The sequence below is a fragment of the Harpia harpyja genome, chromosome 10 (genome assembly GCF_026419915.1).
Source record: "Harpia harpyja isolate bHarHar1 chromosome 10, bHarHar1 primary haplotype, whole genome shotgun sequence".
Classification (NCBI taxonomy): domain Eukaryota; kingdom Metazoa; phylum Chordata; class Aves; order Accipitriformes; family Accipitridae; genus Harpia; species Harpia harpyja.
In genome coordinates, this window is record NC_068949.1 from 38,313,008 (window position 1) to 38,338,374 (window position 25,367).

At 38.8% G+C, this 25,367-nt stretch overlaps 1 protein-coding gene across 1 annotated transcript in view; it reads right to left on the minus strand.

Moving 5' to 3' along the window:
- The window catches only part of GFRA1 (GDNF family receptor alpha 1), a 152,135-nt gene that overhangs the window by 34,391 nt on the left and 92,377 nt on the right, over positions 1-25,367 (minus strand). The window contains exons 5-6 of the mRNA XM_052799707.1: positions 9,670-9,779; positions 4,360-4,494 (exon numbers count right to left, since the gene is read on the minus strand). Coding sequence (XP_052655667.1) covers positions 4,360-4,494; positions 9,670-9,779 — 245 coding nt within the window. The remainder of the gene's footprint in view (positions 1-4,359; positions 4,495-9,669; positions 9,780-25,367) is intronic.

Below are 25,367 nucleotides of genomic sequence, written 5' to 3' on the forward strand. Positions count from 1 at the left end.
TATGCTGCAAAATGCATCTTAATTTTGAACATGTCAGAAACATGAACTGAGAGTCTGGGGTCACATAATTATCTGGTGCAGCCTCTTCTTTGTAATGTTCCCAGTAATTCTTGACAGAAGCTCTGGGACTTACTGTAATCATATTTGTTACCACCCAAAAGCCTCAAAAATTTACTTTCAAGATTTAGAATACAGTTTTAATGTTATGTCCTAATTCAGGCAGGCGATGTTACATAGCAAACTAAAAACAGAGAGCAGGCAAAATATTAATTTATTTCTACAGCTTGCTGTAGTAAAACTAATATGCCTATAACTACAAAATGGTTTAACTAAGACAATCTTTTCCTTACAGTTTTCAATCAAAATCTGCATAATTAGGTGAGGGAAGCATGCTTAAACTAAAACTTTAGAATGTAAAAGTTAAAAAGCTTATCATAGTTTCATGGGATTAAAGAGTGTGTTTATGGCATGAGTAAATTGGTTGGGGTTTTTTATAAACAAATAGAAAAACAGTTTTTAATCAAGTCTTTGGGGATTCAACATGGATTTAGGGATTTCTTATTTCAAATTCTTTGTAGAAGAAATCAAACAATTTCACTGGGGACTAATATATGGAAGTTATTAATACTACTTCTCAGTGGTATTCCTTGCCTTATAAAATAATTTACATTTAATTCTCATCTGAAAAAGATGTATTTTATTCTGATACTAGTTCTTAGAACTCCAACATACAAAGAGAAGAATTCATAAAAGGCACCACAATCAGCTGGGTTGATGGAGACAAAGTGGGAAGAGTGGAATGATATTTTTCTAGGTTTTACCTGAATAAGGCAATATATAAAACCAATATATTCCTATGATTTCCTAAATTAACAGCAACTCTTTGTTTCCATTATTGCAAGAAGGATCACAGAAATACATGCAATCCTTCCAGTTTTCTAAGTAAAAGTGGTCTTTACGATTAATCTTCTTTAATTATTTCATAGAATCATACTCGATGATCCTTATGGGTCCCTTCCAGTTTGAGTTATTCTATGACTCTATGATAGAACCATAGAATCACAGAATAGTTTGGGTTGGAAGGGACCTTTAAAGGTCATCTAGTCCAACCCCCCCTGCAATGAGCGGGGACATCTTCAACTAGATCAGGTTGCTCAGAGCCCCGTCCAACCTGACCTTGAATGTTCCCAGGGATGGGGCACGACCACCTCTCTGGGCAACCTGTGCCAGTGTTTCACCACTCTCATCATAAAAAATGTCCTCCTTTTATCTAGCCTGAATCGACCCTCCTTAGTTTAAAACCATTACCCCTTGTCCTGTTGCTACAGGCCCTGTTAAAAAGTGTGTCCCCATCTTTCTTATAATCCCCCTTAGGTATTGAAAAGCTGCAACAAGCTCTCCTCAGAGCCTTCTCTTCTCCAGGTTGAACAATCCCAATTCTCTCAGCCTGTCTTCATAGGAGAGGTGTTCCATCCCTCCTCGTACTTTCGTAATATAAATTATATTTTAAATATGTATTTTATATATATAATTTTCATACGTATTTCAAATAGATTTAAAAAACCATAATGACTGTGAGGAGGTGCTTCAAGTGTGTAACTGCTCTCGTAAAAGTCCTTTCAATAATTTTTATTAACTAACTGACTACTTCATGCTTTTCCTCCCACTTGCCAATTTCTTTTGCTGCAGTATGAAGCAGGTGTGAACAAATCCTTTGAACAGATAGGTAGATACACTGAATCCCATTCAGTTCAGTAGGATTTCTAGAGTATGTAAATGAATGTCAGGACATTCATTTTCAGAGTAGCTAAAATAAAGTCTTAAGATGGATTTCCAGAATTTAAGATTGGCCAAACCCTAACTGGATAGGCAGCAATTAGGACCACTGTAATATTACCAATAAACTTGCATCTTCCAATAAAAAGGATAAAAGTACAAGCAAGGTAATACACAGCCCCAAATTTTAGGGTGGAATATATCTTACTTGGGGCCTATTAATTTGGACTTTTAGCTTTCTTGAGATTGGGCCAATTTCACAGTTCTGATATAAAGCCATGTTCTGCAGGACAATGCTGAGATAAAGAAACACTTTATCTAATACATGTAAAAAGAAAACAATGCAATGTTTGTCTTTATTGGGACTAATTATTAACAGACTGGAATTTTCACTTGTATTTTCACACCCACCTTTTGAAATCAAAACTTCCACCCTAGTTTCAAGGGTTTCCACTCTGTTGCAAAAGGCTTTTCAACTCTAGAGTGGAATTTCCAGGCAAGCGCATACAGAGGCACAAGAAAGACCAGGACTTCGGGTGTGTATGTGGGACATGGTAAACTCAGCTTCATATCCCAGCTCCACATCATGCACAGTAGGAATGTGACCCTAGGTCTCCTGCTTTCTGAGTCCCCTAACCCTCAGGGTACAGTCTCAGCTATGCCACTTTGCATAAATAACCAAATGGGCTTTGAATAAACATTTAAGCCAGGTTTTCCACATCTTCTGTAAATGGCCCGAATTACTGGTTTATTTTCCAGTTTGAAGGGGAAGTATACCTTAGCAAAACAGACTAGCAGGAAATTCCTAGTTTCATTCCATCGTGGAAAAAGTATTTTTGTTTTGTCTAAAAAAAGTAGGAGGGATTTTAATCTCATCCAATAAACAAATGACATTTTCTTCAGGCACTGTAAAGCCCATTAATGACAACAACAATTAAAAAAAAAATTGGAACTTTTTCCACTCTCTGTAAGAGAAAAAACTTTTTATTAAACTAGAAACATCTTTAATTTCTTTATGAAGAAGACATCTCTTACAGCTAGGATGACTATAATTTGTCTCACAGTAACCTCTAATGTCTTTGATTTGTCTTCATTAATGCTATTTTACTGATAGCAAAAGAAAGGACAAGGGATCACTCTGTCTTTATGTTCTAAAAGGAACCTGTAACATTCTGGCAATAATATATTCACAAATGAATAAAATCTGATGTATTACAGTATATATAAATGATAGCCCCATTAGGTTTGAAGAAGGTCTGATGCTATATTGTTAACTTTAATCCAATCATAGTCTGAACTGTTTTCTGGGTTTTTTTGTTAAATGATCTTGAGTAATTTATTCATTCTTCCAAAGTTTAATAAAGAGTGTATCAAATAGCAACTCAAGTCACTCACTTTTTGTATGCAAAGCTCCTCATGTCTTCACAACATGCTGCCTGTTGGGAAGCTACCAATGGAGATTTTCAGACCGCTATACTAAAATACAGACTGAACCCTGCATTAGCATTTGCTCAAGTATACAGGGCTGGATGGGACAGTCTGGATCATCAAGTTCATTCACTATTTTTGAAAAAAGCAACTATGTATGCTTCTTTTCATAAGCTGATGAAATATGACTTTTAAAACCGGTAAGAGTTTTTTACCCCGAAAACTCCTGCTGGAAGCCTATTTCTTAACTTTAGTTTGGTGGTAAAAAATTTTCCAATTTCGAGCCTAAATACGTATGGCCAATATCTTGCTTTTTGATCTTGTGCCAACATTGTCCTCTAGGTTAAGTAATCCTTTTCCTTCCCTGGGCTTGCCCCTCTAATGCAATTTCAGAAGACAATCACGTATCCTTTCAACTTCTGTTCTGCTAGGCTAGGGAAGCCAAGCTCTTTTGGTCTCCTCATTTATCTGAAATTAAAACTCTGATGCACACTCCACATCATCCAATTACGCTGCTCCAGGCAGACAGGAAATTTGAAGAGAGAACCTGCCAAAATCGACTCCACTGAGCCATTCTGAAATTTATAACAGTCCCTAATTTGGAAGTGAGTTTGACTGAAAAAAAAAAAACAAAAACCCCTCAATAATTTAACAAAATCTTGAAAATAGGTACCATCCAGACCTGTGTTAAAAACAGGCATCTGAGATCAAGTAGCCTAAAAAACCTGAAGCTTGGCTATAAATTGCAAGCACAATCCAATTTATACTTACCTACAGCAAATCCTTCATATCATAAACTACATGTCTTTTTTTATATGAAGTTCATAAATTATACAGAAGTCCCTCAGGTGTTGCAAATTTTTGGTTCAGATGCTGCCTGACTGTTAGGGTCCTAACATGATCTGTGATGTAAACATATTTCTGCACGATACAACTTTGTTATTTGAATTTTTTTCCAAGAGCTTCTCACGTTTGCAATCTTGGCCATAAACCATAGTATCAGGCATATTTGCTTGTTTAATTCTTACACCTACAGCAGAACCATGCTTATGAAGTGCAAAAAGATGGCCTTGATGTATCATAACATACTTAAACAGTAAAGAAATTCCAGAAAACATCCTAGAACACATTTAAGACATCGGATTTTGTACTCACTAAGGCATGTATTGTCCTGGAAGAAATTCAGAAATTTCAGGCATTCATCTATGTCATTACCGCTGTTGCTGCAGTCACACCATGGGGCAACGCTGAGACTGTTTGAGTCTATGTAGTTTGGTGTCATCACTGTGCCTATTAATAAAGAGTGAAGTACAGTACTGTGAGCAACCTTTGCACTGAAATATTTTTTCCATTCTAAGAAGATAGCAAACAGCACTTGGTAAGTCATGTATTCAGAGCTGGAATCGCAATGCAGACCCATGGCAGGGCTCTAACGTCCAGACTTAACAGCTCCTGGCTCCCTATGCCCTTTGACACCCAGCCCTATGCCATACTGCACACCCTCGGTTCTTTGAATGCAACCACTTTAGGGACTGTAAAATGACTCATGCAGTAAAGACCCATTCCCTTCTTCCAAAAAGGTTTATATTGCATTCCCACAGAGAGCTGTAACAGCAGAATTGACAAGGGGAAAACTGTGGCACAGGGGAGGGATGGATTGGAAGAAGGTGGGAACCTCTTAAAAGAGCTTTGCTGCCAAATCAAACATAAGTGGACCTGTGTCCTTAGAGTTGCACTCTAAAAATCCAATTTTTCTTCCTCACTTGTGTTTTTTCTCATTTTTGTTCTAGCTGCAAATAGATGGCTGAAACTAGACATCCAGGCCTGAGCTTCCTCCCTGAGTCTGGAGCAAGCCTGAAAAAAACACTTCTGAAACACAGGAGCAAGGAGAATGCTAGTCATGCTGAAAGGAGCCCTAATACATCTTGAAGGAGCGTTAACCCCATAGTGCTCATTAGCGACTTGCCAACAGAGTGGGTTATGGTGATGAACAAAGCAAACACATAACCAGCATGCATAAAATGGTACACTAGATTCTTTGCAGGAAATAAATTACTATTAATCTTGGTGTGTCACTACTTTTTCACTACAGTGATTGTTTCCTAAGTATTGTCAACAACTTGCAACCACAGGTTCGCTCTAACTTTATTACAAATTCTTGGGTAAATATTCTCACATTTCTATGTCAACTCAAGGCTACCAAGAATGAAATGAAACCAAAGAATGCATTTTGTGTCTTAAAAGATACACAGCAACTGTTCATCACTCATCTGGATCAGGCAACTGTTAAATGATCAGCACTTATTCAAACAAGTAGTCTCACGGAAGGCATTGCCCCAGCAGGTCAGAGATTTCAAACTTCCCTAAGGATTGAGAAGTTTGAACCGTTATTTTATTTGTCTGACCAACAGGAAAGATTAAATAAAAAGGGGCAGGTATTCCAGACTTGTACTGGTGACAGCTGTTTCAGGAAACATGTTCCTCACTTGGTAATCTACAGTTCTAGGAGAGGCTATATATCATGAGGAAATGTGATCATATCTCCTCAAAACTGACATCAAAGTAGTCACTAGGAAGATGGAATAGATGAAAGATAAATATTAGAGACCCAAAGTGGACGCTAGCAGAGAAAATTTGGTCCATAGGTCCAGGGTCCAAGAGTCTGCAATAACACAGAGGAAAGGGCTATCAAACATCAAGTTAAAAGAAGGAACATTAGAAATAACACAAATCACAGAATGATGTCAAATAGCCTTTCAGTCACCAGGCAGAGCTGGGAACTGAACAAATCAACATGCAAACTTCTTCATACATGACATGGGAGACAAAGGAGAACAGACATTAAGGGCTGGCCTGAGAAAGGCAGTAATGTATTTGAAAATGAATGCAGTCCCACTGCCAAACTCACAAAAAAAATCTTCTGTCTTGTTTTGGGGTGTTCTTAAATTAGAATGCAATCCCATACCTTTATCTACTTCCAGCTTTTAACAGATAGTTGCAGTAATAATTGCTCAAATTCTACATGAGATTAGCACATGAGTAAATAGCACCGTTCAAAATTTATTAAATGGAGGTACAGAATTTAGTAAAATAGGCAAATATCATTTGCACCATTAATGAAAACTTGACAGTAGATAAATAAGAAGAGGAATGATTTTAAATTAAAAACAAATGAAAATATCTGTCCATTATCCGTTTGATGGTTCAGTACACTATTTCAACCATGTAACATGATCTGAAAGAAGTGAGAGAAAATGAAAATCAAGAGGATTTTGCAAATGGAAAGAAAACAGTAGGCCTCAAAAAAAAAAAAAAGGCTAAGTAGCAAACGCTTAGTAAAGGGTTAAAAAACCAGAAAGGTATTAAGGAAATTAAAAGGTCACTGATGTAAGACTTTGTTATCACAAAGAGGTAATAAGGTAATTAAAATGGGTCAAGATAGGGGCTAAAAGTGTAACAGATACCAAGGTACGATTAGGGTTGATGAATACAGGGAAGACAGGACTAGGAATGTGTATACACAGCACACAAACTGTACATCCAGCAAAAACAGAGTGGCTGAAAGAGCAGCTAGTAGAAAATCAGTCTGTCATTTAAACCTGGGGGCAGATGTGAACCCAAGCGGATTATATGCTTGGTTTCCTGGGGTGGATTTTCTTACTTCCCTGCAATGTGTGTGCCTTCCCCTTTCCCCTCCCCGCTAGCTGGCATCTTGGAAATTCTGCTGAAGGACACTAATGGATCAGAGAAACCATGACAGTTGGCAGTAAAGTAGGACATGCTTGGTTTTCTGTGTTCTATGTATCAAATAGTTCTGTGATGGTCACAATAGTAGGCAGTCAGGTCTCCGTATTGTAGAAAAAACAAAAATTGACCTGAACACAGCCAAGAGGTTGCTCAAATTAAGGTCAATTAAGAATGAGGAGATGGATGGCGAGTCCAGGACGAGGGGCATGTGACTGAAGTTCCTTTGGCCCATAGCAACTCCAGCTTATTCACACAAACTCTCATGGAATTCTTGGGAATCCCAGGGAAATTAGAAGGATTTTACCAAAGACAAGGGAAAATGTGTCAGAAAATTAATACTAAAGCAGATCTTGAAGTCAGCACTTAGAGCAATACTTAACTGATGTGGGAGTACAGACAGGTCCAGATAGTTTAACTAGGCTGTAACCAAAGTACTGAATCTCAAACATGGCTAGCTCCAGTCTTATTCTGCATTTAATAATTTTTTATATTTTTCCTTTAATTTTTTTAAAAAAATTAATTTATCCCTATTACTATAATGAAGACCCTAAAGCAATGAATTAATATTTTCAAAATTCCTGTAAAATACACATCTTTAAAATTATATATGTAACACCCTGATGCACTTAAAGCACCCTATATAGACTGTTCTCCATTTAACTTGTAAACCACCTCATACAAAAACTGTGCCTGACTCTATTTCCACTTAAGTCATTCATTTCAGGTGGGATTCCACTAATTTCAGTGAAGTTAACTCTGATTTACATCGCTGTATGTGACAGCAGAATCATATCCACTGTACCTTCCATAAAGAATTCTCAATTTCCTGAACAAACTCTATAGAGGTGCAATTTGTGCTACATTTAATGAAATGGCTAAATTAAATAATATTTTATTTTAATGAGCAATATTTTATCTTAATTAAAACACCTGGAGATCCTGAAGCTCTGATGAATGAATGGATCTGTAACAGCTTCTTACCTACAGTCTATCTGTCTCTTCTTCCTGTGTTTTTTATATACTAAGCAGACACTTGAAAGATTGTACCTCTGATTTCTATCTCAGCATCTTACAAATTTGATGGTCTTCACATAATTTACTTCAGTTTTATATCAGCTTGATATCGGAAGAAGGAATTTACTGCTTCAGCACATTTAATTTTGTTTTGGTAATTTTCTTAGTTTATCAGAATTACTACCAAGAACTAAAAACCCTTGTAACACTATTCAGTTCCTATCTTTTTGCATGTGTCTAGGGGCTAGGAGGAAGGATTTTGATTTCAACTCCTTAGGGATCCATTCCACATTTCTGACGCATGACAGTGTTTTGCAGCATGCTCAGCCACAGTAACACAAAAACACCTGACTACAGGAACTGGGTCATCCTTGGGGTTAAATTGAAAAATGGATCCAACAAAACTGCCAGCAAAATTCACTAAGTCCAGCAAGAACTTCTTGGCAATTCTTACCCAGAAGTATCTATTAGTAACAGTTACTCTTTGCCAGCAGCTAGACTTCTTAATCTCATTGACTAGATCAGATTTCAAGGCTATTCAATTCCTTGTTTTAGAGTCAAATGACATTCTGTCATAACTGTTCATATGTTATACCCTTTGCATACTTCATCTCTTAAGTCATAGAAGCATATCCTTTGAAACCATCACATCTTATTTTACCAGTTGCCACATGGACTTACCTCACTTGTTAGCTGCTAGAATAATAAGCCAGTGAATATAGCTTTCAGTCATTTTTCAGTAAACCCAACCTATTTTAGAAATATTTTATTTTGGATATTATCTCCAGAGACATTTACTTAACAGCAGGATCTGCTTCAGGGCCTCAGCTGGGACCTTCACGCCCAACAGAAGGGGATATTACTGCATCGCAGCAGGTGCAGGCTGTAAGCTTAAAAACATCTTATCTGGTGGCCTTTAAAATTTGTTTGTTTCAGAGTTTTGACATTCACTTATTCTTTACTGCCCAACCATGGTATTTCTACAAGTTCACCTTCCTGAGATGATCTTTCTCTTCCAGGAATCAAATACTGCGTGTGGTATATGGAAACTGTCTTGCATAAAGGCACCCTTGTGCCTGTTGACAGTCAGGAAGGTGACAGCAAACAAAATTAATTATGTTGGGGAGGGAAGACAATTTCAGAAGATAAATTTGGTCTCAGTTCACCTCCATTGACAGGCATCTCAGACAACAGTTAGAGTGGACAGAAGGACATGATGGAAAGAATAGCAGCTGGAAGTGAAACAAGGCTGGAAGTGAAACAAGGCTGGGTTGGTCTACTGTCTCATTCCTCAAATGTCCTGCAAACTTTCCCTGAAGACCAAGAGGTATTTACCCAATCTCATGATGACAGCTGCAAAATCAACCAAGCTGCAGTTTCACTTGTTCTTTTTAACTTCCTACGTCATGGTCCTGTCCAAATTCAACCACCTTAATAAACTTTACTTTGTAAGATTGAATTTATTTCAAATTCAAGCACCTTTCTCCCCTTATCTTCTATCCTTAATTTCCTTGCAAAGTACAAATTTACCCCAGGAATCTCTGTAAGGTAACACACGGCCAATACGCTTAGGTGGAGAATTTTGCCTAGTATCATATTGTACAGTATTACATTCCACAGCTTTTATTTTATGTGGGCCTTCAAAATACAGTTGGGGTGTTTTTCTTAGACTGAGCAAGCCCCCACCTTTCCCTGCCTTCTTACCAATAAGCCCCGAGTAAGCGAGGAGGCAGTCAGCATAGTTCTCCTTCAGACAGCTACTAACAGACCGTGACTCAGGCTGGCAGTTTGTGAAGAAATCTGCAAGGCGAGATCTGCAACATGAAGAAAAATGCATATCTTTAAAAATCAAGCCTGCAGGCATTCTTACCTTTTACACTCTTCTTATTTTTGGACAAGGCTTAATATTCTTTAACTTAAATGTATATTGGACACATTTCAGCTGATGAGAGTCTTTTTCTAAGATGCATCTCTTTCCTGAATCCATTTTTGAAGTCAGAACAAAAAAGTGTAAGAAAACAGTAAAAAGGGACAGATCAACAGGGAAATGTCTTCCCTTTACTAAAAGAAATGCTCTGCAATTTCATGCCAAAAAAAAAAGACAAAGAGCAATTTTATCATATGAGCAGTCATTTTGCCTGGATCTGAACTCTAACTGGAATCTGTTATTCTACAGATTCAGAACACCGTTTCTGCTGTTTTACTGATTGCACAAAACTGAATGTTTGTGCTCACAGAGTTCTCTTACTACCTGACTTGAGGCAGGACCTGCTTTGGTACCGCCCTGAGTTTCCAGGGAATGGGCTTACCCCTGCTCTGGACTGCCCTGCAGAACCAGCTGGCCGAACTGGGGGTAGCAGGCAGATCCAGATGGCATGGTCTCCACAGCCCCCCGGAGCCATGGTACTGAGAATCTATTCGTTCTTGTAAAATGTGCATTTATCCGAAGTCTACAGTATTGAGCCCACGGCTCAGAAGAAGGGAATGTGTGTTCTGCATCAAGTTCTGCTGCTGAATGGCTGTATTATCTTCACTTACCTCAGTTACCCCATGTCCAAGCGGGGAGAGCACTGCTTACTTATAGGAAGTGCTTTAAGACTAGGAGTGAAGCTGTATTGCAATTAACAGATTACTACTAGGTTGGAAAACGAAAGAAAGGACTAGCAGCCAGGAACTCTTCTGGTTATTTGCACTTTAAAGGCCACATAATGCTCCCATTCAGGTCTGTAAAATTTGAGAGGCATCACTGAGGTGGGTCAAGGTCCCACATCCTACAGCCGCCCTCCTGCCCATCTTGGCTTGCTCTCCTCAGCTCCGCTGGTGCTTTCACTTAGACTTGTAAACCTGGAGCAGTAACTTTTGTTTATTTATAAAGTGTTCTTTAGACCTTTATCTCTGTGAACAAAATTATTTAACCTCCCTACTTCAATCTTCTCTTCTGTGAAAAAGGGATGAAAATGGTTTTTTGTATATAACAAGTCACAGTGATGTTTCAGGATCAGGTGCTTAATCTTTGCAAAGCCCTCTCAAAATCAGAATTGTATTATCTATGCATTTTCAGCACTGCTCTAGCATTATGTAGATTTGCAATATAAACGCCCTTTTCTAGTTTCGCAATGAAAACACAAAAGTTAGCAGAAACAAGTGATTTGCAAGTGATTTACTTTATTTGTTTACATGCTCCAGAGACTAATTATCTTTGTTTGCTTTATTGTTTTACCTGTCTCAGAATGGTATTGGATGTACATCATTAATTGGCCTGAAAGTAGTGATGGGCAAACTTCAAAAGGTTCACAGGCTTAGTTTGAGAAAACATCCTATAAATAGACCGTATGCAAACTGTACCTGAATTCATCTGAGCTATTCTTATGACCTCTTTTCAGTTCCATCCCTTGCTAACTGTACTGACACCAGCAAATCCATGGTTGCCTTCAAACCACAGTCAACTGTAAGCTTTTCACTCCCTCCCTTCCCTTATTTAAACATTTAACCTTGAGATGAACATCTGTACCCTGTTGCCTTTAATAGCTTTAAAAAGTCAAGCTCTCTACCGATACTTCAAGATGCCCTAAATGTATACATAAATTTCTAAATTTCCATAAAATCTTTACTTTGCTGGTGAATATATACTGTATGTACCAGGGGACAGGCTGAGAAGAAATGGATTCCAAGGTATGGGAAGAGATAAATAGCAGCACCATGAAGAAAATCGGGGCAAGGAAACCCTATGTCACTGCAGTGATTCCTCTCTCAGTCAATAATTAAGATAGTGGCTCGGATCCAGCCTTGTGAGCAACTGGGAACAAAGACAGTTTCCAAGGTTTTTACAAATTCTACTAATACCTGGATGAAGTCTGTTTTAGGACAGAAGAGCCTATTACATCTATCTAGTATGAAAAACCTTTGCCATGGTAGAAAGAGCAAGCCTGCTGTATGTGCAGTATTTTTGCGTTTCTAAAACAAAGTAGCTCCTCAGATTTAAATTTCATTATTTATGTGACCACAAATAAATCTTTTTGGAGATGCAATTATATGACCAGCGTCTTGAAAATCCTGAAAACTTTTCTTGCAATCATTTCATCATTCTTAAATATCCAGTTCTCCCTCAGATTATTAGGTGCATTGGTCCAGAGTTCATTTAATACATTCCTCTTCTCTAAATGTTTTTAAGGACTGATAACTATGGAATAACACCAGCCATTTACTACCCAGTCTGCTTAAAGAATTTATTTGTTGTAAACCCTAAAGGAGGCTAAAAAGTGCTCGGCTGATCCCTTTTGCATACAGCTTGATTTCTATGCTAATTTCTGAAGAATTTTTGTGGTCATAAAAGGTAATGGTCTGACAACGTTGCACATTTAAGTTTTCATAAGCCAAATATAGTTCAGATATCTCTGGTCCAAGCATTACTGGACATCATCATACACGTCCTCCCTAGTGAGTCATCCAAACTTCATACTATCAAAGTTCTCTCTCCTGAGCTGTTAACTATACCTGATATTTATGTGGATTCATTTCCACTGGAGATAAAGTTAAGGCCAGCAAATAAAAATGGAGACAGACCTCCATCTGCCATAAAATAACTCCATTATTTTCAGCAAAGTTCTGCTGATTAACGCTCACTGAAGAACTAGCCCCAAACATTTCCAGTAGACTGGCACTGATGAAAGAGTGCTCATCAGCAATACCAGAACAGTGGTGCTGTTATTTATCTAGAGAGAGACAAATTAGCCTAATTAGGAACCACAGAATCATTTATCCTAAAGTATTGCACATGACAGTAAGAACTGTTAGGGTAAAAGAGACAATCCTTTTACAGATGCTGAAAAAGAGCAATCAGATGATTGAAGTCCTATAAAAATATGCATATTGGGTTATCTTAATGTTCCTTCACCAAGAAGCAACTTGTAGGTAGTAACTTGTAAGTGTCTAACTCATGACTGAGCAGTTTGGTAATCTAGAGAACAAACAGAGCTCACAACATGTGTGCCTTCAAGTGTGCACAATTTTACATGTGCAATGTACATATGTGTATCTATTTGCTAGATGGCTGGATAGAGACAGCAGTTTTATATTGCGCATAACATACAGCAGGACCACATGTATAAGAAACTTATTTTCTTCTTCTGTTGAAGAATCACAAATCCTCTTTGTGCACAGCAGCATTAATGATTTTTTTCTTTTCCCTTGCATAAAAAAAAAAAAAAGTAACTGTAGAGAACTATCCAGAAATCTTCTTCGTAGGAAGAAAAAAAAAGAAAAAAAAATTCTTTTTGCAGGGCCACAAATTAAATGCTGGTTATCTTAGCCCTGTAAAATCTCTTCAAAGTAAACTGCAGATCTTCTGGAAAGCTTACTTTAAATACTTTGTATACCACTAACTGAAAAAATAAGAATAATCCCATTGGCAAATTCAAAGAAAATCTGCTCAAACAACAAACAGACTTTCTGAGAAGAGAAAAAAATCCCAAACCTGCTATTCTCTAATGCTTTGTATTCGTAGCAGTAAAATCATTTGTAACAGTTAAAAATACAAAGAAAACAAAGTTAATTTGCTTTCCTTATGATAGTGGTTCTTCAAATACTCAGCAGGATAAATCAAAACTTTCAAATTTTGCTTACAAATAAGCTTTGTTAATAGCAGTATTGTGTTTAATCTGCATATAATTTTTGAGACAATTTAATTTTATATTAGCACAGCCTGTTGCGTACGCAACATTGATTAGGTTTTCACTATTTTTTATTCTCAAGGTTTTGTAAAAGTTCTTTGATGTTCTGAAGTTATCTTTGATATTTATCAGTTCTCCCTCTTTAAAGTTGGTCAACTCAGCTTCAGTACCGGTGCAATATTTAAAAGCATGATATAAATGATGAAGTTGCAGAAAAATTCTAAAACTGCATTTTTAGCTTGGATCTGGTATAATTCGTGGCCTATTGGAAAGCAACTCTACGAACCAGACATGTGAGTCATCCCCAGGAAGTACCCCTATCGCTGGGCTAGCACATGTCAGATTTCTCTGACTTCTTTTTTTCTCTCTGGCTGTACGCATCTTCAATTGCTGGTACGGAGGGGCTGAGCCCTGAGAGGGACAAATCTTCTCTCTTAGCCTTGCCTTTGCATTGGTGACCTTCAGACCAAGAAAGACAACAAATCCGGACCTCCCGCTGACTGCACACACGTACGGTATGATGTCCAAGTGAGTGGTTACAACTACTTGCCCTGTTAGTGAACGCAGGGAGCGAAGGCTGCTGTCCTCTGCGCTCACCTCAGTGATGTTAGGTGAAGTCTGGACACGCTCACCGCCATCTCTCTTTACATTGCTGCCTGTGTTTAGGTACCTATTTATGGCTCCACAGCAGTAACATAAAGAGTGCGTAAATGCCAAAGCTGAGTGACTGGGGTGACTACACTAATTAGTCAAAGCTGCTCTAGCGTCTAGACACCATTTGGCAGACACAGCATAGTCACGTAAGGGAAGTGCTGCATCAATATTCAAAACAGAAAAGAAATATATATCTGACACTGAAAAATTCAGACTAAGTCAATGAATATGTGTCATAGTGATAAATGACACCATTATAGAAAAAAACAAGCCCAAATACTTGTTCTTCTTTTGTGGGGGTCAAATGCAGTATCCTCCTCTGTAGCTACAAATAGCTCCCGTAGAGCTTGGGTGGTGTTATTTCTGTTGGGATGCAATAGTGGCAAGAGGGGTTGGTATGTGGCCAAACTAATGGCTTCATTGTTGGAGGAGCTATACATTTTCTCTTTGTTTCATAAACGCACGGTGAGTGGGCAGTGAGAAAATGAGGCAAAGACTACATAAACTCTATCAACCAGTGAGCCGAAAAAAGCCTCAGAGCAGCTCCGTCACAAGAGAGATGACCCTCCCAGCACCTAGTAATGCAGCTTTGACCCATTTTTTTTTCATTAAAAGACACTAGAGCCGTGTAATACTAATACATTTCATACCTCCTTAGTTATGTACACACACTATTGAGCGCCTGTGAGCACCTATAAATTTTGACAGTTTTTTTAAATGGTCATTTTTACATATATTTATTAAACAGCAACTCCATTAATTTTTTTCAGCAAAAAGCTGAGTTTTTCTTTGGTTGCTACCCTCCTTCTCAATGACAGTGTCCAGACCCCGAGGGCACTAATGTCCCTGCCCACCCCCAGGGCTTCCCCTACCCAGCCTATGGCCCAGGACCCCATTCCAGTCCCCCCAGGCCTCAGTCCCTGCCCCAGCAATGCCGTAGGACCTCGGTTCCAGCCCCCCACAGCCCTTCCCTGCCCAGCCATGGGCTCCACTGAGCCAGGTCCACCCGTGAGCCGATGTCCCAGCCCATCCCCAGGGAGGTGCCTGATGTCCGGGGCTGCCCCCGGCTGCCCCGCTCCCTGGCTGGGGTGGGGGGATGAGCCCTGCCTGCAAGGTCCTGCCCTGCCTGTCCCAGGGGGGTCCCCATGGACCCCAGGGAGCCCCCGGCCCATGCTGCACCCTGACACACAGCTCAGCATTTGTACCTTTTGGGAAGTGGGAAGGAAGGGTAAAAAAGTAAAGATCTGATGGCAGACCATTTGGCCCGCCAGCCCTGAATACCGAAAGCAGCATCTCTCCCATAAGCAGACCCAAATCTTTTGCATCACTGGCAGAAACCATTACAGGATCTTGGACACCAAATACCAGCTACTAACCGAAAGAAGTTGTTTTTTGTCTGGTTTTGATTCTGTTTTGTTATTTTAAATGACTGGCAGCCTAAGCCCATGCAAATATTTGATTCTGGATTCAATTTATCTCTAAAAATTGTGTTGTTCATCTGGAAGTAAAATACAGACAAGCCCCAATTACATACAGGCAGCCTATTTGGACTGTGGAATAACTGGATACAGAAACAACCAGAGACCACACAAGACTCATGCAGACGCCCCTTTGCATCACAAATGCTTGCTCAGAGCATCGGGCACAGACACGACAGTCCACCAAAGCTGGTTCCTCCAGCTGAGCACCCACACTCCACCCAAACTGGCTGGCTGACTGTCTCTACCGTGTTCCCCACCATATCTGCCATTACCTATGTTATCCAGGCTTTTTGTTTACCGGGGCCTTCTAGACATCTAGTACCCCAGATAATGGAGAGCTATTAGAAATTCAGTCATGCAAAATTAAAAATATTTCCATCTATGCATGTCTATATTTTAAAATTAACAACACAAACATTCCTTCTATTTTTCTACTAACAAACCTAATTTTTTTGAGTAACAAGTGTTCTAAAGTAAACATACCCCACATCCATGTTCTATGACTGTATGTTATGCAAAGCAAAATAAAGTTATATACCATTTTCTGTTAACATTATCCTTTCCTCTTGCTCATGTCATCTGCTAGAGACCTGTTAGATCTTTTTACACAATGTCTGCTACAGAAAAATCAAAAGAACTTAACAAAACACTAATCTCATAGTTTATCAATGTTGGTTAAATCCTCTAAGTGACTCAAGATCGTGCATGAGAGTAATTTTAATTTAATATATTAGGTGTCCTTTGGGTTTAAGGATAACTACTAAGCTCAAATGTGATTCTAAAGAAGTATGATTTATTTGCAATTGGGTAATGTAAGTATTTTTACACTACTGACTCTTTGTGTAATAAAACCAATTTTGAAAAATATGGTGCAAATCCTGAGCACAAGGTAATGCAATAAAGAATTAGAACAATGATTCTCAGATGCAGTGACACAAACCAGAATTTTCTCTTTCTGCTTGCAAAAAAATTACCTCACATCATTTTTTAGAGGTCTGTTTGAGAGAACATCTGGAAAGCATTCCACAGGAAATCAAACCTATATTAAATATGTTTTGCGGGGCTCTGTTTCCTTCCATTGATTTTAAGCATGCATAATGTGTTTCTGTCTTCTCAGCTGCAAAGAAAACACTTCTCTGAGAATCTTCTACAAAATGATAGGATGAACTGTCAGTCTGTGACTTCTATCAGGGGATGCTGGTAAGATTTCTATTTAGTCTATCTGTCTCTGTACCAAAGCTCTCCAATAACATGAACAAATCCACTAGCTGCTCTCCGAGTACTGTGAATTTGTATATTTTCATTTCATTTCATTTCCTTTACGCTGTTTAATTTGAAGCTTCTAAATATACATGACTGTCATGTTTAAAGATGCCCAAGCCTCAGAGTGTCTCTTGATAGCCTGTTACTCAGGAAAGAACTAGTGCATTACGGATAGAGTTGTTCTCACTTCATTAGCTGGGCAGACAGGAGTGTCTTTGAATTACAGGCTGGAAACCTAAGAAAATCATTGTCACTCTCTAAAAGCAAGCCAAAGAAATTAGTGCCACTGCAAGTCCTTGAGTGTGCCACTGGATGCTTACGTGTTTGCTAACAACTATATCGTGAGTGCACACTGAAAAGATGTGGTTCCAAGTATCTGAGAAAGATGTCCATGACAATAATATTCTCTGTAACCACTTGAATAAACTATAATAGAATATTTCTGACTCAAGCATGAAACTGTTGTGGAGTTTGGAGACAAAAAAACTAATCTAGAAAGTCCAATACAAGTTCTCTCTTTACCAGAAAAGTTTCTGTTGGCAGGTGCACTGGATCATCAGGTTTCCTAAGGCTATGTAGGGATGGTTTTTGCACAGGAAAATCCCTCAGTGGCACTGTGGTATGTGTGGCAGCATTCCTGAAGGGAACAGCTCCGTGTCCCCTTGCCAGCGATGTGGCTGAAGGAGAGAAAGGGTGCCCACTGTGTCCTTGCACTCAAGTCGAGCAGGGTCTGTAGGCAGCCAACATAGCTGAAACTCATCCTGAAGCTACTCTAAAGACTGTTCTGACCTCAGGAGTAAGACAACAAATATAAAATCAGAACTACAGCAGATAAAAGCAGAACCCTGCAAAACAAAACAAGAACAAAGCAGAACAAAACAAGCCTCATCAAACTGCAAGTCGAAAAGTTCTGGCACTAGCAAACCAATATAGCATTGATCTTATTCAACATGTTTTACTTGCTTTTAGAAGCTATATGGATATATAATGCTAGTACAAAAAGCACTGATTTGTAGCATAAGACTGGAAAATAACCAATTTTTACCAGTTAAGGATGATCTGGCTGTCTTAAGAGGTTTTTTTTGTCTCCGCTGTCAAAAAAAACTGAACATGGCCACTGAGGCTGAGAGCTGACAGCCTGTGATATATCCAGATGTTTACAGAAGTTGCTCTGAAAGACATTGTCCATTCTGAAGAATATTTTGCAATGCTGCATGATGGCCAGTTAATGAGATGTATCTCCAGCATTTCACAGTGCATAATTAGAAAAGGGAGCATGGTAACTGAGAGGACAACCCCTGCAATTTATGCTTGAATTGGAACAAAAGAAAGTGAACTGAACAAGTCATTTTAATTTAACAGAGGTTTTAGTTATATCTGCTTTATAATAGAAAAGCTTGCTGTAATGGTTTATAGAATGTGCTTGAACAAATATAGTGTAAGCACAAACATGTGAATGTAAGGTCATCTATTAATAATCTTAGGCAAGGGTCACAGTCAGCTCACACAGAAAATCTATATTCCACAGTAAACACACACCAGAAAACTTGTTCTGTGTCACTTGTTTTAAAGCCAGCAGATAATCAAAGCATAGGAAACAACCACCACCTCTGCTGAGAAGTCTTTGTGGATACTGGTACATTTGCATCTGGCTTCCACTTAACAGTAGTTACTCTGTCAGTAACATGGTACTGCTTAAAACATAATGAAAGCAATGCAATTTCTATTCAGTAAACATTAAAATGCTAAAATTTGAAAATATGCATGTGGCTGTCACTTGCTCTGTTGAGAAACAAAGTTTTATTTTTAGTTCCAGTGCTTACATTTTCTTGCAGCTATTTTAATAGATGAACTGCCACCAGAAATATTCTCTCACTGGGGCCTGATGTAGAATGATATAAATAACCTTTACAAAGTCCAGCATAATGGAATGGTAAAATCAGTTGACATTCTTTTAATTAGTACTGCCTCAAGATTTACCTACACAGAACAGGAATAGCCAAATTCACTCCTGGAATAAATCCACTGAAGTCACTGATGTCAGAGGAAGCACACTGGGAATGGACTTGATATAATAGCTCTGTTATTCACATTAAACATACAGCAGCTTCTTGCCTGTAGCATATACATGGTTTGAGGCAAATGAGAAAACATTTTGATTTATTAAAGAAAATGCTGTTGTGTGATATACACACCCTTTCTTTGCCCCAGAAACAGCAAGTTAGCCAAATGTGACCAGGTGTACATTAAAAAGGATCAAAAATCTTCTCTTCAGCAGATTTAACAGATTAGTGGGTGGAAACTACTCATGCAAACCGATGGGTGCTAAACTCCTGCTCTCTGTAAAAATCTCTCAACTAACAATTCAGCAAATCAGCAGTAGCAGTACTCTTACTGGAACCCCACCCAGCAAAGCAATTAAGTGCTTGCTTATCCGTAAGAACATGAGTAGCTCCAAATTTAGATGTCTATTAAAGTTTAAGACCAAATTTAACTTTCCTGGATTTCAATATTTTTAACTAAACCTAGGAGAAACTGATTCATTAATATCTGTAGTTTAATCTTTCCCCCATGATAAATGAAGAAAACAAAATGGGTCACATTTGCCCTGCTGTAACCCCTTTCCTGGCTCATCTTTCTAATCTGTAGTCATCTTATTTCTTCTATTATACAGGCAGTTTTCCTTTCTCACTTAGAATAACAAAACAAGCCTCTTCAGACAAAATGATACACAGAGATGAAGGACCAAATTTGGATGATACAAATGCCCCCAAGTTCTTAGAGCTAAAGTTTACTGGTGGCTGTGAGTACTTCAGCCTACCGAATCGTTTTGGCTAAAAAGGGACTAACGTGGAAGGCAGGATATCTAAATATGGCCTATGAAACTCTAATCATTTGTATCCAAGTTTATTTTACAATTGCTGTATGTTCACACACATACTTTACTCCCTCTTTCACTTTTTCAGCCCTGTAGACAGGTAATAATGAATATTCAGTGCCATGGTTTGTTTTAACCTTAAAAGTAACCAGAAAGGACAAGCAGGACCTCAGCCACATCAGGGATACTGCCAAAGCTACACCATGCACAACAGAAGTCATCTGAATCAAACAGTTCTGACAATGTTGAGGTATAACTTGTGTTTTGCAGGTAATGGGCACAAAAGAATTACACTCCCTTTTCGTGGAGACTGGGTTTCAGCAATCAGCAGAGGTTCTAGCTGACTGAAGGATGCTGCCTGGAGAGTTTCAAGCTTGCCTGACGAGGGACCTCAGTGTGAAGATACTGTCTAGTTACTGCTTCTTGGAGCATAAACCCCCTGTGCGTGAGCTCTCTTCGTTGTTAAAGCACAAAGCGATGTGAAAGTTGGGTGCAGGAATAAAGCTGAGCCATTTTTCTAATTACTATATCCTTGTGTCTTTGCTTCTTTCAGAGAAATGTCAATCACCCAGCAAGCTTTTAATCTTCAAGACCCTCTTAAGCAGAACAGAGAGAGTATAAATGAGGACTGGCCAAGCAGATCCTGGCACCGCAGAATGAGATCCATCTACACTTTAACAGGGACAAAGCAGTCTTGTTTTGCTGGGTGCTCTGATTTTTGGATTCCAAAGGGATTTATGGATATATTTTAAGGAGGAACTGCTTGATTCATTCAGAGTTTTATTCAGAGGGAAGAAATTTAAAATGACCTTTGTTTATGGGGTGGAGGGGAGAGTAATACTTCGCCTATTTTACTCTGCTAATAAAAGACATCAATGTAATGAATCATGTAAAGGACTAGACGGGAAGAAAATAATACAATATTGCAGCATTTTCTATCTTTACTTTGACTTGACTTGAAAGGGGTTTTGCTTATTTTGCAGAGACTGCATTAATAATTTTTTCCAGGCTAGCAATTCTCCCCACACATACTCCACTGCGCCATCATGTTTCCTCTGCAGAGCACATCAGCTTCTGTCCCACCTGCCCCCAGATCCCATTTTTTGAATTTTCTGAACTGTGATCATTCCTCACTATTAATTCATTAAAGTGAATTAATACCTGGGGTGTTTTTCACTTAAATAAATATGGTACCTCCAGCAATATATACATATATACATATGCTTATATATACATATAAAAATCATTCTTCTTCAAATTCAGGCTATGCTTATAGATGTGAGGTGAGCTTGTGGGCATGCTGCAGTATATGGGCCGAAAGGTAGCTTTACTTTTTTTCCTATCCCACTTGGTATTTTGCAGACAGGAGCCTTCCTGATACCACGTGCAGAGAGCAGGGAGGATTTGCAGGTAGCCTGAGCTCAAGCTAACCCTATTACACTGCAGACATCCTACATCTAGTGCAGGGTGAGTCAGGCAGCACACAAGGTTTTTCGCCCACTCCCTGACTCAGTCTCCAAACGTACGATATAGGCATAGCCTGCATGTCTCTAGAAATCAAGAGTGTCCCTGTTTTAATGTCCTCAAGAGCATTACAAAAACTATGTTGCTGTCCTGGTTTTGCATACCCACAGCAAAACAATCATCTCAAGGAGCTGCCAGACAGCTTTGAGTGCCAAACTGATATAAATACCCTGGAGGGATGCAAATCCGGCTCTGTTTTACAGAACTGTATAATGTCCTTTTAACACATCAGGCTCAAGTCAGTCTGAGACTGAGCAGTCAGGCTTAGTAGCTGGCCAACTGAATTGTAACCAATATAAGCTACACGGTTCAGAAAGGGAGGTAGCACCTATGTTTTCCCTCTCATTTTCTGAATTATAGAAGATCACTGGACTGTGGCAGAATATCGAGGGAGGAAAAGAACAACACGGCGAGGAGCAGGTGAGGAGGGACTGTAAGTGGCCATAATAGAGAGAATTCAAACGTGGTGGAGAGGCAGTGAAAGTCAGATAATGACTGGGAGATCTGGAAAGAGAAGATGAAAGGAGACTAAGCAAGGGGATGAGGCATGAGAAAAAAAGCAAGGGAGAAAGTGAGAAAAATGAAAGATAAGTCTAAGGAATAGAACATTTGAGGAAAAGGGCATATTTCTTCCTCCCGTCTTCCCTCTCCCCCCACACAACCCTTTACTGCACTCCTCCCTGCTACCCGTTAATGCTTTAAGCGAAGAAGGCTCTCTTCTAACACAAGGTGCTGTGCCCTCCCTCTGCCGTAGCAGGACAAAAAAGGCTGACTGCACATTTATAACATCTCATCATAGACTTGCCTACAGTGTTTAACCACCCCCTCCTCTGGCAGATCTTATCCATGACGGTGTAGGGTTTGCAGTCAGTAATGGTACATGTTGCAGGAACAGCCCAGAAGTCTTACACAGAGAAGCCACTTTTACAAACAGGTACTGGTATAAAGCACTTGCAGATTGCACATGCCTTATGGGAAAGGAACATAGATACAGTCCCTCCCTTTCCATGGTAAATTATCATTAAAAATGTTCAACAGAATATAAAGAAGGAAAACTAATTTCTTGGCAAGTTTCTTACGTTCTCAGGAAACGTAGCAAGCAGCTGAGCTTTTGTTCTAGCTTTTACTGTGGATGAACTCTTTTATGCACTGCTGAAAATGTTTGCATATTTTCACACAACGTTCTTATACCTGTAGATGCAGATATCTTTCATACAGAACTGAATGACTGGGTGGTTGCAACAAAATTAAGACTGGATAGGACAGGTGACCAGAAACTGGTCAAGGGGTAAGAACACACCAATGAAAGTACATTTATAAAGATTTAGCTCTCTGAATACACAGTGCCAAAAATATCTTTATTGTCTTTTCAGGGAGATGACCCATCTATTGAAATCTAATGGGACATTTCACTATTATCCTTCAGCTATCCCATGAGGAAAAATTATTTAAATATATTATGCAGCCATTTTCTCTTTTTTTTTCAGTATCAAATAGCTGTAGCCAGCAACATGTGCTTTTTACAAAACTAAAGGCAAAACATTAAGAATAGTATCTATTTTAGCCAAAAAAAAAGGTCCAAACAGCTGTCTTCTGAAGTTAGTCAAGAACTACTTTCTGTCTATTTTACCTTAAAAACAAGCCTCAGTGATTTGACCAACCATTTTGAACATAGTAATTGTGGAGGACAAGAAACATGCTGTCACTAGATTCTTATGTGAACAAAAAATGCCTCATTTTATGCCACCCTTCTTTTCAGATCTTTGCAGCACATGACTGGATTGATACTGTTCTTTACTAAACAATTTGTCTGTATCATTATCATTCTGGGCAGTGCCTTCTGAATGCATCCAGGAGACAGAGAAGTATGCAAATTCAAAACACAGATTATTAAAAACACCAAACTAATGACTCACACTTTCATTACTCATAGAAAATAGTATTTGAAACACTGTTAAACGTGATAGTGGCAAAAATGAAGCACACTGCCCTGCATTTACAGCAGAATGGTATTTTTAAAACATGCCAGTCAACTTTCTGAAGTTTAATGGGTGGCTGAAGTGAACAGAACAGGAGGTTCCTGAGGTTTGAATTATTCCAGGACAACATTGTTGGTGAAAGTTTTTGACAGTATATTGACTTTCCTTGGAAGTTTTGTTAATGTTCATAATAAAAAGGAACTCTAATGGCTTCTTTTTGTTCTTTGGTTTTTTGCTTTGCTTTTCAGTGAGCATTGACAGGCATGCCTGACAGACTCCAGTTGGTTTCAAAGCTGGATATGGACTGGGATACAAGTAGAGGCAGCAGAAAACTGGTAATGAAAGTGAACCATTCAGTATTCTGATGAAGGTGAAAAATTAGGACTATTTACATAAGTCACAACTTATTTGCATTTCCTGACATTTCTGGTCCTTTTCTCCCTCAATTGAGAGTTTATGTTATATAACAGATAGATTAATGAATAAAAAAGAAAAAAAAATAAGCAAAGCGTCCTGCCTTGTCAGTTAGTGATACCTGCATTTTGGCCAAATCGCTTCTCTGCTCTTAACACTGTTTCAAAAACAGATTCAGTGATTTGTGCATTCAGGACAAAGCTTTTAACGAGGATCCAAAACTGAGTGTTTAAGTACTTATTTGCACAGGCCCAGTTGATATTTTATACACACTATGAGCAGATTCAAATCTTGCATTTCTGAGTACGCCGCATTCGTAAACCAAGGTACTTTCAGAAACCCTTTAGAACTTGTCCCCCTTGTCTTAACTAGCATTATGAAGAAGCTTTAATAGATATAATAGGCACACAAAGAATAGTTTCTAATATTTCTACTTGTTTCACAGTAGGCATAATGTATTCTCAAATTATTCTCCCATTTAGATACTCTTTTTGATTTCAAAATGAAATAGAAGTTATCAGAGCTAGAATTATATGTCTACTGACTACTGCTTTTAATTATTCTAAACATATCTGGAATTACTATGTAGACTGATATTTATCAGTGCCAATACAGGAGATCTTCTCCCCTTTCTCTCCTCCCCTGCCCAAGTCCCTGCTTTCCTGCAGGACAAGGGGAACAAATCACACCAAGTCCCTCTAAGTGCACAAGTCACAGAGACAAAATGTCTTCTGCCGTTATTATGGATAGGCTGGAATAGCTCAGCTGCTGATTTCTCCTCTCCATGACAGTAGAGAGGGAAGGTATTAAATACACTAGCAGTTTAGACAGCCCAGGAGGTATTAACACCTACGTGAGATGACTCTCAGCAACATATCAAGCTTGCTTTACCTCCAGGCATAGGACCTAAGTACTGCACTCACTGACTCTGCCCCAGACCCCGCAGGCATTTGCCCACCCATCCCCTTTTACCCGTGCTGCCTCTCGCCTTCACAGCCAGGTCTCACTGAGCCTTGGAAGAGTTCAAACTTTTTGATTTTGGTATTTCAAAGAAAAGAAGCCCGGGAAGAACCTGTAAAGAAATCCATTTTCACCCCAGTGCCAGCTGTAACTTAGGGCAATAGGAGCAGAGACTTTACCAAGCTTTCCTCTGCAGCATTGCAATGGAGAAAGCATAACACCAGACTCGTGAAGTCAAATTAAACAAAACGCCATTAAAAACTTAGCTGCTGAGACAGCATTAGATCAAAGCTGACCAAAGGAAAACACAGTCATGAGAGAAGTAATGGCATTAATTTATCTAAGTTATTCCTGAACACTACAGCCCGAATAATAGGAAGAAGTCTCCCTATAAAATCCTCTCTCCCATTTCATTGGCACTGTAACACACTCTAAGTTTGGCAGAAAACACAATAAAGATACTGTAACTCTACTAATTAACAGGGCCTGTGTATAGGGAAGACAATATATATATAAGCAAAAAGACTAATGGCACAACATGGAAATGGAAAACAGGTGGTTTTACAGGACTACATGTATC